We start from the raw sequence: 18,740 nt of genomic DNA, 5'->3' as shown, positions 1-18,740 counted from the left end.
GACTGGCCTATTCGGCGAGTCGGTGGAGTCTTTTGCTCAGCAATTCACCGCCGCTCAGAAGCAGACTGAAGCGATCTCCAAGATCATGCCCCGGCGCAAGAGGCCTGCCTCTCGTCCACCAGCACCGGCTGCCCAGTCTGCTCCTCGCCGAGGGCGCCCTGCACCCCCCCCCCCAGGACGTCATCTAGGCAACGGAGGGGGAACAGCCGTCGACAGCCCGCCCTGCCCGCTCGATCCGCTTCCCGTGGTGGCAAACGGGGATCTAAGCGGCCCTGAGACGGGCGACCTGGATTCGGATGGGATCACTCTTCGGGAGACGGTGAACGCACTGCTCCTTCCCCCGGAGGAGGGCCGGGTGGAAAATCTTTGGTTTCGTTTTGTTTCTGTTCCGCCGGCTTCTCAGCCGGCACCCACAAAACCACAAAAAGAGTGCATTCCTATTCCTTCTCCAGGTCTTCAGAGGATCGAGAAAGCCGTGAGCGGGCATTCATCTGCTCATCCTCCCTCTCCTCCATCGCCAGCGGGTGTTCTAAGGAGTCCGAGCTCTCCCCTGCGGAGACCGGACCACCAGCACCCTCAGCGGTCTCAGGTCAGTGTCACAACACACACACACACTGTAGTTACGTGCGCTCTTACGGCGCGCGCACCGGCAGTCTCACCTGTTCTGCTCGTCTGCCCCACCGCGAGCACTCCGGTTGTGCCGTTAATTCCCCTCGCACAGTCTCTGGAAGCTTGGCTTCAGCTTACCAGCCCATCCCGATGGGTATTACGCACGATCCGCCTCGGCTACGAAATTCAATTCAACCGACACACACCCAAATTCTCGGGCATTCGTTTCACTACAGTGAAAGCATCTGATGCACATGTACTGCGTGCAGAACTCGATGTCCTCCTGGCGAAGGATGCGATCGAGCCGGTCCCTCCAGCCGAGTTGAGCTCAGGCTTTTACAGCCCGTATTTCATAGTTCCAAAAAAGGGCAATGGGTTACGACCGATCTTGGATTTGCGCGTTCTGAACCGATCTCTCCAAAACGATCCTTCAGAATGTTAACGCCGAAACTGATATTTCAGTCAATACGCCCCCAAGATTGGTTTGCAGCAATAGATCTGAAAGACGCGTACTTTCATGTGTCCCTTCTCCCTCGCCACAGACCGTTTCTGTGCTTTGCGTTCGAGGGGCGGGCATACCAATACAAAGTACTACCATTCGGGCTGTCTCTCTCTCCCCGGGTATTTACGAAAGTGGTGGAAGCGGCGTTAAAGCCCCTGAGAGAGAGCGGTGTTCGCATTTTGGCTTACCTCGACGATTGGCTTATAATAGCGCATTCTCGGCGGACGCTTTGCGAGCACAGAGACTTAGTGCTTCGGCATCTCGCCCGTCTGGGTCTTCGGGTCAACTGGGAAAAGAGCAAACTTTGCCCCACGCAGAGGATCTCTTTTCTCGGGATGGAACTGGACTCTCCCACCCCCTCTAACACACAGACACACCAATCATCATCAGTTATGTTTCTCCCAACACACACAAGAGAAAAACAGTGTCTGGCTGAGAGAGAGCAAGCCTACACGGGTGAAAATCACTACAGTGAGATCAATTTTAGTAACGCGCAGCATTTTAATGTCAGTAACGATAACGACGTTATAACGGGGGAAACAGTAATTTATTTGATTACTCGTTACTGAAAAAAATAACGCAGTTACTAACGCCAATTACTTATAACGCCGTTATTCCCATCACTGTTTAAAAGGAATATGACTTGGCCTGAAAAAAATTTCAGAGCTCTTCCCTCGGTTTAGAACACGATCACTGACAAACACTGATAAAAGCACTGCAATTTTCCTTGTGTATACACTCAAAAGAAATCATCCACAGCACTCCACACACTCACGGTGATATAAGGCCAGTGATACGTATCCAACCAGGTTCCGAGTCCTAGCCAGTAGTGCAGTCTAGGCGTGGGACAGACACAGAGGGTAAGGTCACAAACCGGGGACTCCCTCCTCTACCACCTCCATCAAGGAAACACGGATATAAACTGGGTGATTAACAGACACTGGTAGTTAGATTTGGCATTGAGGGAAAGACATCAACACACCAAACAGCGGTCGTTCTCACCCCAGTTCAACGTAACACAGGGCAATACATTCGTTGTTTAGGAGGATTTGAGCTTTTGGCAAGAATACTAGTGGTAGCATACAAACAGGGAATTCCCCAAAATGTCGAACTGTCCCTTTAAATATTCATACTTCACTTCTCATTATACATGACAAATGTTCAAAAGCATTAAGCCACCAGATCCGCTTCGCTCTTCTAATGCATATCCAATAAGCTCCGTTCTTTGTGTGCTTCAAACATCCAGTATTCCTTCAAGACACACCACGCAGTGATGAAAGCAGAATGTAAACAAATGGCTTGTCACTTATCTCTTCCGTGTTTCATGTATAAATCTCCTTTTTCTTCCCACCACAGCCTGTAAGTCCAAACATCCGTTCTCACCACCACACCAGCTACTTCTGTATCACTCCCGGCGAACACACGGAACAAACTTCACCGCTTCCTGCTTCTTAAGCAGCCCTTTATATAAGTCCTCCTCCCTCTCGATGATCCAATCACTGATCGCCACATTCTCTTCACACACCTGATGCGTATTTTGTGTGCTAACGTTGCCCGGAATCGGCCAGGTGTTACACAAAAAACGGCCCAGGCGGAAATATTTTCAACACTTTAGTTCCACCTGTACATAGTCACCCCGTGACATATCTGTTTAGTTAAATAGTAAACACTATATCGTTTTTTCCTTATGCCTAAAGTGTTTGTTTTTGCAGTGTATGTACAGGAATATGATTGTTACTGACTATAGGTGCGTTCCATTTAACAGGGTCCCTACGGAGTGTTCACTGCTCCCTACTCCCTGAGCACGGTATATCAGTTGAAGTGGACAATAACCGCTCATTTGGAACGGCCTGCAAACGTCATCAAAGAAAGTCAACGACGGGCTCACGCAGATTGATATAACATAAATATATATAGGACTACATTCATATTTAAATTTTTATTTACTATCACATTTAAAATATGTACACTTTACAATAAAAAAAACATATTATACACTTTAATTGACTATTGCTGCTATTACATAACAGAATTGAAGCCCTGCTGTAACCGTCATTCAAATATGAAAGTAAACTTATATTTGGTTAACTATGTGTATTTATGTGTTTTTAAACGATTGTCATATAATTTCATAGCGGTCTGACCGTTCTGACTGGTGATCACGTGATGCGCGCAATGACAGTTGGGTGGTTATCGCTCTCCACTTCCTGTGAAGTGATGTAACGATGTTCCCTGATTCCCTAGGCTGTGCGCAGTGCCCTTCGAACTGAACATGTTCGCTTCCTTCGGATTGGAATCTCACTTAAGATGGCAGAATACCCTGTGAAGTCCACTTCGCAGTCCACTTACGGTCGAATGGAACGCACCTTATGAGTAGTTTTTCAGTAAGGATCAGGTCACTGCATGAGAGATCAGGGTGAGGATGACTTTTAGGTCGATGAGAAAGTCAGAGAAACAGCAAGTGTATATGAAAACACAAAAGACAGCTTAAATCCATTAAGGTAACACAAAAATTTTGCAATATAGCATTATACACACACGCGCACACACACACACACACACACACACACACACACACACACACACACACACACACACACACACACACACACACACACACACACACACACACACACACACAATACTACATTGCTAATTTTTTGTGCTACCTTAATGCAATATTAATTTAATATGAAAATAATATGAAATAAAGTAATAACTTACAAGTATATCCTGCTCTTCGTTCGCCATGCTTGGTTGATGACGTAAAGCTTGTGCAAAAGGTGTGCAAAGCTGTAGCCTGGCTCCGCCCTCCAATGTGCTTCCGCTTAATTTTCATTTCATTTCAGTACTACTGGGACTGCACTGTAGAGTTTCGTTTTCTCCTGCAAAAATCTGCAGGTCCAATCAGCGAACAGAGGGGGGTGGCTAAGAACGATGACGTTGAGGTTGTGCGTCAGTTTGAGTTGAAGTTCATTAATGGCAGCGGAGAAAGACGTGAGAAAAGCTATTCGGTCCGTTGTTGCAAAACTGCCGAATATACAGAAGTTAAAGCCGGAGCAAGATTTTGTTTTGTTGGGCTGATCATTAGGGATCGACCGATATGGATTTTTTTTGTGCCAATGCCGATACCGATTTTTTTCCATCAGCCTTAGCCGATGACGGATACTGGCTGCTGATTTTCTTTAGCCGATATTTGGAGCCGATACTGCTTTTGCTCATTCAGTTTACATCATAAAAATGACACAATGATAAAACCAAATATTACAACTCTTAATTTAAAAAAGGAACATTTATTGAACTATATTTAACAAATAGTAAAAACAGGTAAGATAGAACAAGAAAATTCAGTGCTGCTTAAAATACATAAATAAAATAATTACACCATTGCACACAGTAGCAGCAACCAAGCAGCATAACAAGGGGAACACTTTACTTTATCCATGAAAGTAACTAACTATAGAGGGGTTGCAAGTTTACAAACATTGCAGGGTGCGCACGCATCCAGGAGGCAGAAAGCCCGATTGGTGAGCTGATCCGCTACTGCAACAACCTTAATTATTGAAGCGTTCTTTATTGTTTGTATATAAATAAGACTTGATTTTAGTTGGATCTGTTTTTTTGTCTTTATTTTTGCAGTGTTACTGTGATACATGTATGAATTATAATGTTATAATTATAATGCTAGTAACGTAATAGTCGCATCTACTGGTATGTTAACATCAGGCACCCAGCACTGACTCTGTTGGTACTTGTAGTATTAGGTTATTTACGGTAGTTTTGGAATACACAGGAAACGGTAGTGACATATACTGTGTGTGTTACGGTACTGGATATAATAAAAAGAGTTATCAGAAGTTATGGCTGGTTGTCGCGTCGTCCTCCATTACAAAGGCTGTCATTGTGCCTATTAAACAACAGAACATGGTGTCAGAAGTGCAGAAAAGCAACTTTTAAGTGAGTTTTTGAAGTCGGGACATTAGTTTCGTTTCAGTTTCGTTTTGTCCTGTGGGCCGAAGGGGGGCTGTCTGGACAAGTTCACGGCATCATCATGAATCAGTTTCAGGTTTCTCCGCCTGAGAAATTCACATTTAAAGCGGATGACTGGTTGAAATGGATAAAACGCTTCGAAAGATTTCGGATTGCGTCGGGATTGGAGACGCAGGCGGATGAAAATCAGGTGAATGCTCTGATCTACGTGATGGGTGAGGAAGCAGAAGACATATTAACTTCCATGCATTTAAGTCCCGAGGATGCGGCTGATTACGAAGTTGTGAAGCAAAGACTGAATGATCACTTCATCGCTCGCAGAAATGTGATTTTTGAGAGAGCTAAATTTAATCAGCGACAGCAAGCCGTGGGTGAGTCTGTAGATCACTTTATAACGGAACTGCTTGTTTAGCCTAGCACTGTGGATACGGAGAGCTGCACGATGAGATGGTAAGAGATCGACTCGTCGTGGGTCTGACAGACAAAAGGCTACAACTAGACCCTACAACTAGACCCTGAATTGACACTTGAGAAAACTGTTGTACGAGTTCGACAAAGTGAACTAGTAAAAAAACAACAAGAATTGCTCAAGTCCAACTTTAAAGGGGAAATCATAAACAAACAGTTATACAGCGTGCAGGCTAAACAGTACAGCAATGTGAAATCAAAACAAGTGAAGCCACATTATGTACAATTTGCAAAGAAACCACCTCATGAAAAATATAAAAAGGGGATTCAGTGTTCTAGATGCGGAGACACAAGAGGCCATAACCTGCAGCTATGCCCAGCAAGAGATGCAATATGCAACTGGTGTCATAAGACAGGACATTATGCAAAAATGTGCAAGTCAAAGAAAGTGCACGAGGTAAATATTGCCACAATAACTGAGAATGCAGATGAAGACATTGCATTCCTAGGCTCAATAACAACAAATCTGGCTGGATGCCCATGGATGACTGAGATAAAAATTGACGATTTGGATGTAGTGTTCAAAATTGACTCAAAAATTGAGTTTCCAAAACTCTTCAGCGGCTTAGGCAAAATGGAGGGTGAGTACAGCATTGTGCTAAAGCCAGGGGCAAAACCTTTTTCTCTGTCAACACCTAGACGCATTTCCCTCCCTCTTTTACCAAAAGTGAAGTAAGAATTAACCCGAATGGAACATCAGGGGGTTATTTCAAAGGTCGAGGAACCGACAGAGTGGTGTGCTCCCATGGTCGTAGTGCCGAAGCCGACTGGGAAAGTGAGAATCTGCACAGATCTCACTGAACTGAACAGATCAGTTATGAGGGAAAAACATCCTTTGCCTTCGGTGGAGCACACGTTGGGACAACTTGCTGGAGCCAAAGTGTTTTCCAAGCTCGACGCCAATGCTGGCTTTTGGCAGGTTCCACTTTCTAAGGAATCCTCTTTGCTCACCACCTTTATTACTCCATTTGGACGATACTGTTATAACCGTCTATGCTTTGGAATCTCTTCAGCACCTGAGCATTTCCAAAAACGCATGTCCAGAATACTTGAGGGTCTGGAAGGTGTCGTCTGTCAAATGGATGGCGTGCTTGTCTGGGGGTCCACTCAAAGTGAACATGACGAGAGGCTGCGACGGACGCTCTCAAGACTTCAGGAAGCAGGTGTCACTCTCAATGAGAAATGTGAGTTTTCCAGGAGTAAAATCAAGTTTCTTGGACAAATCATTGAGGAGACAGGGGTGAGTGCAGACCCAGATAAGGTGGAAGCAATAAAAGCCATGAAACAACCATGTAATGTCAGCGAAACAAGGCGGTTTTTGGGAATGGTCAACCACCTTGGTAAATTCTTGCCACATTTGACGGAGAAAACACAACCACTCAGAGACTTGTTGAGAAAGTCCAATATGTGGGTCTGGGGATCACCTTAGCAGGTGGCTTTTGAGGAAATCAAAGAGGAACTGACAAAACCTCCCGGTTTGGCGCTATATGATACAAACAAGGATACAGTAGTTTCTGCGGATGCCTCTTCTTATGGGCTGGGTGCTGTTCTCCTACAGAAGCAAGCAGAGAATGTGTGGAAACCTGTTGCGTATGCTTCAAAGTCTCTCAGTGATACAGAGAAACGGTATGTGCAAATAGAGAAGGAGGCGCTGGCCACCACATGGGCTTGTGAGAGGTTTGCCGAGTTTCTCATTGGGAAACATTTCCACATCGAGACTGATCATAAACCTTTGGTTCCTCTGCTTAGCTCAAAGAAATTGGATGAGCTCCCTCCACGCATTCAGCGGCTTCGCATGCGGTTGTTGAGATTTTCGTACACCATATCACATGTGGCGGGTAAAAACATAGCAACGGCGGATGTGTTGTCTAGAGCTCCCATTAGCGATGCAGCAGAAGGGCTCTCTGAAGAGGACATCAATCTGTATGCTGATTCTGTCATGTCGAGTTTGCCGGCTACAGAAAAAAGACTCAGAGAGATCCAGAAACATCAAGATGATGATTCTACACTCCTGCAGCTAAAGAAATATTGTGTGTCAGGATGGCCAAGTAAATTCTCAATTGAAAAAGTTTTTCAGCCTTACCTGTCATTTGCAGGGGACCTTTCTGTGCAAAATGGACTTTTGTTGAATGGTATCAGGATTGTGATTCCAGCGTCGCTCCAAGCCGAGATGCTACAGAAAGTGCATGAAGGTCATCTGGGCATCACAAAGTGCAGGGAGAGAGCTAAACAATCGGTTTGGTGGCCAGGTCTTAGTAAAGAGCTGACGAAAATGATTGAGAACTGTGACACATGTGCACGAGAGAGAACTAACCTCAGAGAGCCGATGTTGCCTACTGATTTTCCGTCGAGGCCATGGTCCACAGTTGGAGCAGATCTGTTTCAGAAAGACGGCAAGATGTACTTGGTCATCGTGGACTACTTTCTAGGTTCTTTGAGGTTGCAAAACTGACGTCGACAACTTCAGAGGCTGTGGTTGAACACTTTAAATCCATCTTTGCACGTCATGGAATCCCTGAGGTTGTGCGCTCCGACAATGGACCACAGTTTGCTTCAGAGTGTTTTCGTGTATTTGCACTGGACTGGGGTTTCAGCCATGTGACATCGAGTCCTCATTTTCCGCAAAGCAATGGACAGGCGGAGCGTGCAGTGAGGACAATTAAAAATCTTCTCAAAAAGGCAAATGATCCCTACCTTGCACTTATGGCTTACCGTGCATCTCCTCTGGCTAATGGTTATAGTCCTGCTGAGCTCCTCATGGGAAGGAAGATAAGAACGCGGGTTCCTTTGATCCCATCTCAGCTTAATCCAAAGTGTCCAGATGTGAAAATGCTGGTGAAGAAGGAGCTGATATACAAATGTAAACAGAAACAAAATTTCGACAGAAGACACAAGCACATAACATGACACACTTGCAGCCTGGGGAACATGTTTGGGTCAAAGACATGTCAGAAAGGGGTACTTGGGTGTCTGCGGCTGGCACACCCAGATCTTATCTTATAGAGACACCAAGGGGTACACTTAGGAGAAACAGGTTTCATCTCTCACCAACTCCGACTGCTCCTGTGGTCTCTTCTGATCTTCCTGACCTGACAGAGAGCCAGGTATCTCCACACTCTTCAGATTTAATGGTCACACCAGAAAGTCAGAAGGTTCACCAGCCGACGGCACAAGCTGCCAGAAGATATCCTACCAGGATTAGAGCACCTCCTGGGTATCTGAAGGACTTTGAATGTAGTTAGCGATACCCTGGATATACACTGAGAGGCCAATGGGGCAGAATAATCCCCACACTCGGTTGAAGGTTTTGGGCAGTCTACCCCATCCTTCTAGTTAGGAAAAAAGTTGTATTGTTCAAAATGTAGAATTTGTTATTTAAACCGTATTGTTTGAGAATGTTTATTGTTTATTGAAAAGATAAATATTTCTTTATTTCAAGTTTATGTTGCATCCCTAAAGGTTTAAAAGAAAAGTATCCTTATTTGGAAAGGGGGATGTAGTATTAGGTTATTTACGGTAGTTTTGGAATACACAGGAAACAGTAGTGACATATACTGTGTGTGTTACGGTACTGGATATAATAAAGAGTTATCAGAAGTTATGGCTGGTTGTCGCGTCGTCCTACATTACAAAGGCTGTCATTGTGCCTATTAAACAACAGAACAGTACTATTTTCCACGCAACAATTCCTTGGCATTTTGACTTACAGACACCGCTACTAGCATACAACACAATGCACTTCTCTTCTTTCTGCTTCTCGGTTGCGCGCGCAACCAGTTAGTGACGTCGCCGTGCAACCCGTCTATTTACAACCTATTTTATGCTTAGGTCTAAGTTTTAGTGCACTTAACTTAACCTCTTGTAGAGCAAATGTCTTTCATAAGAAGACAAGGAAAATGTAAACAGCAATACTGATCAAAAAACAACTTAAAAATAATTCTGAAAAACATGCACATTGCCCCACTTCTGTACCTCACACACCCTATGGCCCTATAATAAATGCGAGGGATAGTTAGTTTGCCTTAGCTCGCTTGAAATGCATAAAACTGAACAAACACATGAGGATTTGTGTTCGGACTTCGGTCAGATAGTAGAGCGCGTGAAAGAGGTGCAGTGAGAGAGACATGGATGAGAGAGTGCATGTATCTTTGCGCTCCCAGTGAACGGAAATGTTGACAAAACCTACAAAATAACAGTTCTCCAGTCACATAAAAGTCATGTGGGAACTGCTCGGAACTAAGTGCTTAGGGTCGAATTTCTAATTTTTTCCGCTGACGAAAATTCCGCGAAACTCCGCGTTAACAACCATAAACGTATGCAACCATGAACTGCGCTCTCCACAATGATGAGAAACTATCAGCAATGGATATTGATTTTTAGCCTTTTACTACTACATATATTTATGGAGATGAGAATTAAAAACCCACCCTGTCCAGCTATGATCAGCTGTTCGGTTGATCACATGACCTGCGTTCGCTTGCGGCATTATGAGCACGCATCACGTCCAAACGTCAGAGTGGTGGTCTCTGAATAAAACTCCTACAAATACCACAGAATCACGGAACAACGTCAGCATTATTTAATCCTATGACCAGTGTTCATAACAGCTGCCGTATGCATACGGTTAGACTAAAAGCTATTTGAAGCTCCCTAAATACAATGGCAAGCAGTTTTATAGGCATTTCGCGTTTTCCATTTGGACCACCAAACTTTCTTAGCTATGGTTGCACGCACATATAGAGCAACGTGTTTACACTTTCAAAGTATATGGCAATACTTCAGTCAAACAGTTAAAAGATGCTTTGAAGTTTAAAACTTACCAGAGCAGGCTTGGAGCGCTCCGCTCTGCTAGTGGGGGGAGGGGCAATGCACGGGTTGCAGGCAGCATCTCCAGCAACACAGAGCTGCCTGTGGAGGCCTGTCTATAATTAATGCCGAGGAAAAACTATCGGCGAAGGCAAGTCGCAAATCGGCTGATGCCGATACATCTAAACCCTGCTAAAATCGGCCCGATGTATTGGCTGGCCGATATATCAGTCGATCACTACTGATCATTCAGACTTGTTGTTTCCAGTCGGTTTCGGCGCATGACATACGTCACGACCAGACGTCACGTTAGCAATTGGCTATGGCAGATCCTGAGTGACTCTGGGGAGATCCAATAGTTTTAAACTTCAACAGAGGACCCCCCTTAACGGAAGTTACGCTTTGCAATGAAGCGTGGCCAGACTCTGTGTACAAATTAAATGAATGTACGAGATTCTGGTTGGACCAGGCTAGCAAAGCTGAGCTCCTTGAGGCGGGTTATGATTGGTTGAATGGTGAGCTTGCATCTAATTGGCTAAAGAGTACGAGTAACCCACATTGAAGAAGCGCACTACCATCATATCTCAAAAAACACACACACTAATCCAAAGCAATTCAATGACCAGTAACGCAACTAGGATGTTGTGTGTTAGCTGGGAACAGCAGAGCGCGACCTTCCAAATATGACGGCAACGTGGCACATTTTTATATTGAAAGTGCATTTCCGTTGTGGTTTGTTTCTGCTGTGTTGTGGTTTATTTAGTTGTGTTGTGGCTTTATTTTGTTGTGTTGTGCTTTATTGTTTTGTGTTGTGCCTTAAGTTCTTTGTGTTGTGAACTTACGTTTGCTTTTTAAAATTAGTTGTGTTGTGCATCATTTGGCCACCATAGAACACCCCTCCCCCGGTAAATAGCACTCAAGCTGAACTCAAAAGTATGGAGCACGCCTGGTCAACCCTTGGGAAAAAGACCCGCAAATCTGTGATCACGGTTTTGTAATTCGTCCCCTCAGTTTATAAACCATACTCACTGATTATTAAACAGTTCTCTCAGTTTTAGAAACCGTGCGCTCGGATTAATAAACCGTACTAGGGGTGGGCGGAATGACCAAAAATCTATTTCACGGAATAAGTCATTTTATTTCACGGAATGGTATATTTCACGGTATACATGTTTTTCAGTTTATATTGTTTTTTTTATTATAAAAATGTACAGAAAATTGCAATTCACTATAGCTTTTAACTAAATGCTCACCGCAGTTTTAAAATACGTATTAGCAATTTAAAGTTAATAATGTTAATGTGAAAATACCCAGAAGATAACAACAGATAAGTCTTGAAAAGACAGAATCTTGTTTATAATTGAGTTATTAATTTTATAGACTATTGAAGCTATAGTATGCCTTCATTGTATTTTGTATTTATGCATACATTACACTAAAAGTAGGCAATATGTAAAATGAACAATTATAAATGCAAAAGCCTACAGACAGGTTAAACACCTGTATATGAGAGACAAAGCTCTAGATATTATAAATATGACAGGTGCTATGATGTGATGATCATGAAGTGTGTTTTAAGGTCTTGACGCCCTTTACTTTCTATTAGAACTTAACATTTGCGTCTCTTTCTCGTCTTTCCGATCAAATATATTTGTACTATAAGCAAATGACGCGTCAAACTACATCGCTCCAGTAGCGCACGTGTCACTGATATAAACGCGAGTTTTGTCTTAGCTTGCATAAAGTTCAGAAAACTTTATAACTATTAGGATCATGTGCGAGAAGAGCTCTTTATTTGGAGTCGCAGTTCCTTGTGCGTGCATAGAGAGACCTCTGCACGCGACAGACCGGCCGCTGCTGCATGAGCACAGAGAGAGAGCGCGCATGAGAGAGAGAGCGCGAGTCTCGCTGCGAGACCCGCAGTGGATTCACTGGAACTTATTATAAAAATTACACAAATAACTCATTCATTTTTTATAAGTGAATTATTTTACATGTTTCTCCGTCACACTCAGTCTAACATGCGGGAGGGCAGAGTTAGTCACGCCCACTTATTTGCATTCGGCGGAATAGACGCCGGAATATAAAAATCTGTTACGTCTGACATTTTATTCCGCGGTAACGGAATATACCATCATACCGCCCAGCCCTAAACCGTACGCACGAGTTAACAATCCGTGCTCTCAGATTTGTAAACCGTACCCTCAGTTTTTGCAATCCGTACCCACGAATTCATAAACCATGCGCACGCTTTCGCAATCCGTACCCACGGTTTTGCAAACTGTACTCACAGATTTGTAGCCCCTCCCTCATTTTAGAAATCACTTTGTTGCTTTTATTCATGCTTTCCAAGCTTTATATTCATGTTGGATATTTCCAGAAATCAATACATTTTTAACTGTGTTAAGCTGTTTTATACGTTCCAAACTGCAAACGTGCTTTACGTTGTACGTAATATTTACGTAATATTTTAATTGGATGCTACATTCCTTCTTGCATTTAAACGTAGCATGCAATTTTAAACAGTTATCCAATTGTATTTAATTATTTAAATATTTATTTGGTAATCAAAATAGTATGTAAAATTGCAGTCAGCCAAAGACAGGCCAAAATGTTTATGAACATTTACACTTAAAGGGGACAGAGAATGAAAAACCATTTTTACCTTGTCTTTGTTGAATAATGGCAGTCTACCCACATTCACAAACATACAAAATGTGCTAAACATGCTAAACATCTCAGTCTCATAGAAATTTATCTTAGAAATGTCAGCCAGAAAACTGCCCAATCTGAAAAACTGATGCTTATGACATCACAGGCATCTAACTGCCCATCCACTTTAAAATAATTGGCTACATTTTTTGAGTGGCAGCAAAGTCAGACAATCAGTAATGAGATTGCAAGTTAAGCCAGTAGGGGGAGCCAAATAGGTGCAAAACCACTTGTTTAAAATCCCCCACCCTAATAGAGCTATCTGAGAGAGGATTTTAGGAAACTTCTAAGGCATTACAGACCCAAACAAAAACATTTTTGTCTACATGTCACGTCACAGAACAAGTATAAATACTCCTTTCAACCATTCTATGTCACCTTTAAAATTTGTACTTTGTTAATGAAATATTGTCTGTGTCCTTGCGTAAAGTTTATTTATCTGAATACATTGTTGTGCTGTTATATTAACTGGTAACAGCTATCTTTGCAAATACTGATAGAATAATCGTCACTCTTTTTATTTTACATATTTATTTAGGTCACCAAAGTGTAAATATAGCTGTGCTCTTTGAATAATTAAATTACTTTCCTATCACAAAAAAATTTGAGTAAATGTAATCAAAGATCTTAAAGCAATGCAATTGAAATCCTATTGAAGCCTACTAAGAACATTGAGTAAATATAATTACAAATGTTAAGTAGATGTACCTTTTTTGTGAATTTTATTTAAATAAAAAATTGGTTGAATTTCCTTAATGTAAAGAGAATTTATTTCATACCATCATTTATGAACGATAAACAAAGCAATTGTACACAATAATTTTATTGAACATTTATTTACACATGACATAAGTCTAAAGTCAACATAATACTCTAAAAATGCCAAACAGTACATGTTACAAAGGCAATGAGCTGAATAAACTCTGAGAGGTTGCAGAATCACTTATTGATTCCAGACAGATGGATCAGCTGGATCCTGCACCTATTTAATTAACAAAGTACATATCGAAAATGTAATTACTTTTATTAACTTTTAGACAAAGCTTGTTGTCTGCAAAAGACGCAATTTCATCTGGTGCTGAATAAAACCTCTTTGCTTTGTTGATTTTTAAATTAACATGTGATCTACTATATTTACCCAAATAATACAATGTAAAAATTTTGATTGTTGATGTTAAGTTTAAATTAAAAACATAAAATTTAAATTTTTAAATGAGCAATTATTACAGTTTTAAACACATAAATATTTAAGTGTGACATTCTCAAATATATTGATTAAAATATGCAATAAATATTAAGGATATTTATTAGAAATAATTTGTTAGTTAAAGGGACTGTACGTTTTTATTAATGAAAATCAATGTCTTTATTCATAAATGTGTCCTCATTGGTGTCAAATGACCTTTGCCAATGATCTGACTTTTCTTTGTAAGCTTAGAATTTCTTTTTTTTACTTACATTGAACCAGCTGAAACGGACACAAAGATCAGTGATTACATAACAACTACCGTAGTTGCAACACGCATTTGGAAAAAGCGAGGCGCTAGAGAGCACTATTCGTTTGAATGCAAAATATAATTTCACCACTAGATGGGGGTAAATCCTAATTACTGTCCCTTTAAATAATTATTTTATTTGATCATTTTATTTGATGATGAAATTTGACCCTTTTATGCACGTGATCAAATAGCCTGCGCACCCATCTTGGCAACAGAAGTGATGTTGTTCCCCAGTTTTTATAACGTGTTAGCAACACAGAAAGTTTATCAAAACGGTTTCCCAGCATCAAAATGTCTGGTTGTTGCGTTTGGTTGCACTAATATAATATAATAATATACGTATATATGTATCTGGCCACTTTATATTTGGCCATCTGCTAACATCTTTTATCCACTCCACTATAGTACACGCATTTGGTAGCTGTGTTGAAAAGTTTGATAAAGTCTTTTTTTAAATAACTTTCTGTGTCTGTGTAGCTTCACTGCTGATTCTAGCCATCCATTGCCAAGATGCGCTTGCATACGTTACCACGTCATCATTGTGTACAAACAGTAAAAGGGTCTATACATATAAAAAGTATGTGTAGGCTACATTTTACACAAAGATATCTGTTTTTGTCTATTTTTAGTCTATTTAGTTTGTTTTGGTTTGCCCAACTCAGAAAATCACCTAAGTGAGATTTTAGTTACTCTAAAATTTATTTTCCCTGATAGCACACATACATCTCGAAGACGTCTATTTGATGTCTGCGTTTACATCTGCAAGACGTATTATTTAGATTGTTTGCTCATCTGCAATACGTCTCTGAGACGTTTCCTAAAAGACGTCATATAGACATATTGAAGACGTCTGCAAGACGTTTTTGATTTAGAATGTATGTAAAGCAGCTCTTTCTAAGACCTTTATAAGATGTTTTTACACACCAGATGTATTCCAGATCTCCAGATCTTTACCAGACATCTTGCAGACGTACCTGTGCTATCTGGGTTAATGAGATTTACAAAGCCAATGAATTACTTTTTACAGTGAGAATTTCCTTAATTTTCTAAAATATGATAGAGAGTTGGATGACCATACTGTGTCAACTTTTCAAGAGGAGAGTGCACAGATTCTTGGATTTTGTCTTTGGCTGACTGGCATTTTACAAAGTTATTTAATAATAACATATTAACCAAATACGTATTTAAATAATTAAATTAAATTGCATAATTGTTTAAAATTGCATGCTACATTTAAATGCACAAAGGACTGTAGCATCCGATTAAAATATTACATAAATAATCACGTATAACATAAAGCACGTTTGCAGTTAGGAACATATAAAACAGCTAAACTTAAACTAAAACTTTATTAATTTCTGAAAATATCCAACATGAATATAAAGTTTGGAAAGCAAGAATAACAGCAACAAAGCGATTTCTAAAATTAGGGAGGGGCTACAAATCCAGTTTGCAAAACTGTGAGTAGGATTGCAAAAACGGAGGGTACAGTTTACAAATCTGAAAGCACGGATTAATAACTCGTCTGTACGGTTTATTAATCCGAGCGCATGGTTCGTAAAACTGAGGGAACAGTTTAATAATCAGGGAGTACGGTTTATAAACTGAGGGGACGAATTACAAAACGATGATTACGGATTTTTTTTCTCCAAGGGGTGACGAGGCGGGCTCCGCAGCCTACTAAAGTAATTGTATATTACTACAATTTTTTATTAAACAGATTACAGAATATATACGACATGCTGCTTATGTTTATAATATAAATACACATCACTTACCTCCGCGTAAAACGCTGACAAACTTGGCATGCTTGGCAGTTCCAAGAATTCACAAGAGAAAGTTTTAGAAATAAAGACAGTGAATCACTCGCACCACACTCTCACGCAGATTCCGCCCACTCACTCGGAGGGATTGGCGATTTCGAAACACTCGCGCCGTCCCAAACCGCATACTTCCATACTATATAGTAGGCGACAAGCACTACTTCGCGTACTCTTTGCCTACTATATAGTATGGAAGTAGGCGGTTTGGGACGCAGTGCGAGGGTGCATCCCAGTTCAAGGGCTGCAGTGCTCTTAAATTGCTCAACAGCGCATTCAGCGACCCGGTCTCATGATGCTTTTGTCGCTCCTTTTTGCGTCCACTTTCCTGTATTCTCCATAACTGTACTATTTAAACATAACACAGATTTTAAAAAGACAATCTGTAAGTTATTAGAATACTATATACATTCTAAACCTATACAAGGCCTACTGCCTTTACTTATTTGTTTTATTTATAAAATACTGTGTAACCCATATAATAAATATTTAGCTGAGGAATTATTAAAAAAAAAAAAACTTTAAAAATGTAACAGTTTTTTATCTGGGGGGACATTTAAAAAGCAGTAACTTAAGTGGACAAAAAGGTAACAAGTGAAAATAAAACATAAATATATTGTTCATAATGTTAAGTAGTCTATATGGGTATTTAAGCAGCTGCTAGAAGTGTCTAATCTCATGATGTCAGCTGCCAAAAGAATACATGTTGACTGGCACTAAGGAGAGATCTATCAGCAGCACAGCTTCCCTTTCTGTCAGTCACTACGACGTGACGGGTGGAATTTGTGTCTTTTTAAAGACAGCCATTCTCTCGTGTCACGGCCAGGGCCAGATTAACACTTTGTTATACCCTGGGCAACAATATTCAAGGGCCCCATCATCACGACCCCAGGATCACCATAATATGGTCATATACAGAATATATTACTTTAATATACAGTAAATATACTCAATACTTCAAATTCTAACTGTCATCAGGTGTATTTTGATTTACAAATATTTGAATGCTCATACAAATGCACTACCATTGTCTAAAAATGAAAATAGGCTTTTACTTAATTATTATTACAAGACCATCATATAGCCTAATATTAGACACCCAAACCAAAGTGAAGAAAATTATCTTTAATTTGCAAGTCTGAACTGAACATCAACGCATGAATTTCCTCACAGAAATTTAAGATCATATAGGTTACATCTTGAACGTAGATTTATAAATGAACACAGAGAAAGTAAGTTTAACACTGTGAAGCACAAGCAAACATGCTGGAAGGCAGCTAAAAACCATCAGGACATAAACACATAAAGGCTTATTTTATTTTATTGGCGCCTTACCTCCAGATAAAGTAATAAACTGGATTGATGATTTAAATGTTGTTTACTCACATGTGTGTTGTGAACTCTTCGGATTTTTAATTTTTAGCTTCTCTATCGCTGCGTCCGAAAACTCAAGGCAGCAGGCACGTGCACACATAGACATAAAAGGGGGCTTGAGCACCTGCCCTTTTTATTCCTGGAGAGAAAGTGCCCTTTTTTTCTGGGGTGCTTTAAAAAAAATAATAATATGATCTTTATTCATATAACAACTGATGTCTGTCTGTTTCTTGTGTTTTTTACTTGTTGCTTATTTAATTTAACATGAATTTATTCAGGAATCATTTAAATGAGATTTAAACTCGTATTTAAAGAAAAATAGCGCTATTTGTGGCACACAAACGGTTAACAGATGAGTCCCGCCTCCAAAATTCACATCGCTAATATGATTGGCTTTACCTTTCCTTAGTCCCGCCTCTCTAACATACTTCGCTTTATGATTGGCTTGTCTACACTCGTGCTGCATCATTCTCGCTTCAAGCGCCAAAGCTCAGCCTGAAGAGACGCGATGTCCATTGCTGAGTCCCAATTCGCATACTATCCGTCCTAAATAGTATTCGAAACTAGAATTAGTACGTCCCAAAACGTAGTATGTTGAAATGAGTATCCCAAAGATACCCGGATGGTCTACTATTTCCGGTTAGATTTCGAAGTGCAGATCGATCCACACTCTAACGGCTAATATTGCCCACAAACCATTGCGTGCGGGAGGGAGAAGCTTTGTGGTGATGTAAATGTGGCAGCCAGACGCAGCAGCGGAGATGCGCCCTCAGCTTTTAAGTGTAAGAATTCAAATGTTTAACCCTAATTAAAGTTATCTTTCATTGTGTCGTAATATTCGGTTGATGTTGTGAAAATAAAGTACCATGGCTGTAGTACTGTGTCATGCATGTGTCTTTTTTATGTATTTCTTTTTATGTTTCCGTCTTAGATTTATACCTTACTATAAACCCTTATGAA

At 40.8% G+C, this 18,740-nt stretch overlaps 1 protein-coding gene across 1 annotated transcript in view; it reads right to left on the bottom strand.

Moving 5' to 3' along the window:
- LOC141351440 (perforin-1-like) overlaps positions 1-16,494 on the bottom strand; it is a 100,416-nt gene extending 83,922 nt beyond the window's left edge. Inside the window, exon 1 of the mRNA XM_073858161.1 lies at positions 16,365-16,494. Coding sequence (XP_073714262.1) covers positions 16,365-16,394 — 30 coding nt within the window. The 5' untranslated portion in view covers positions 16,395-16,494. The remainder of the gene's footprint in view (positions 1-16,364) is intronic.
- Positions 16,495-18,740: the final 2,246 nt, after the last annotated feature.

This window comes from Misgurnus anguillicaudatus, chromosome 20, assembly GCF_027580225.2.
Source record: "Misgurnus anguillicaudatus chromosome 20, ASM2758022v2, whole genome shotgun sequence".
NCBI classification, from domain to species: Eukaryota; Metazoa; Chordata; class Actinopteri; order Cypriniformes; family Cobitidae; genus Misgurnus; species Misgurnus anguillicaudatus.
The sequence above is the reverse complement of the archived record's forward strand: the minus strand, read 5'-3'. Positions and strand labels throughout refer to the sequence as shown.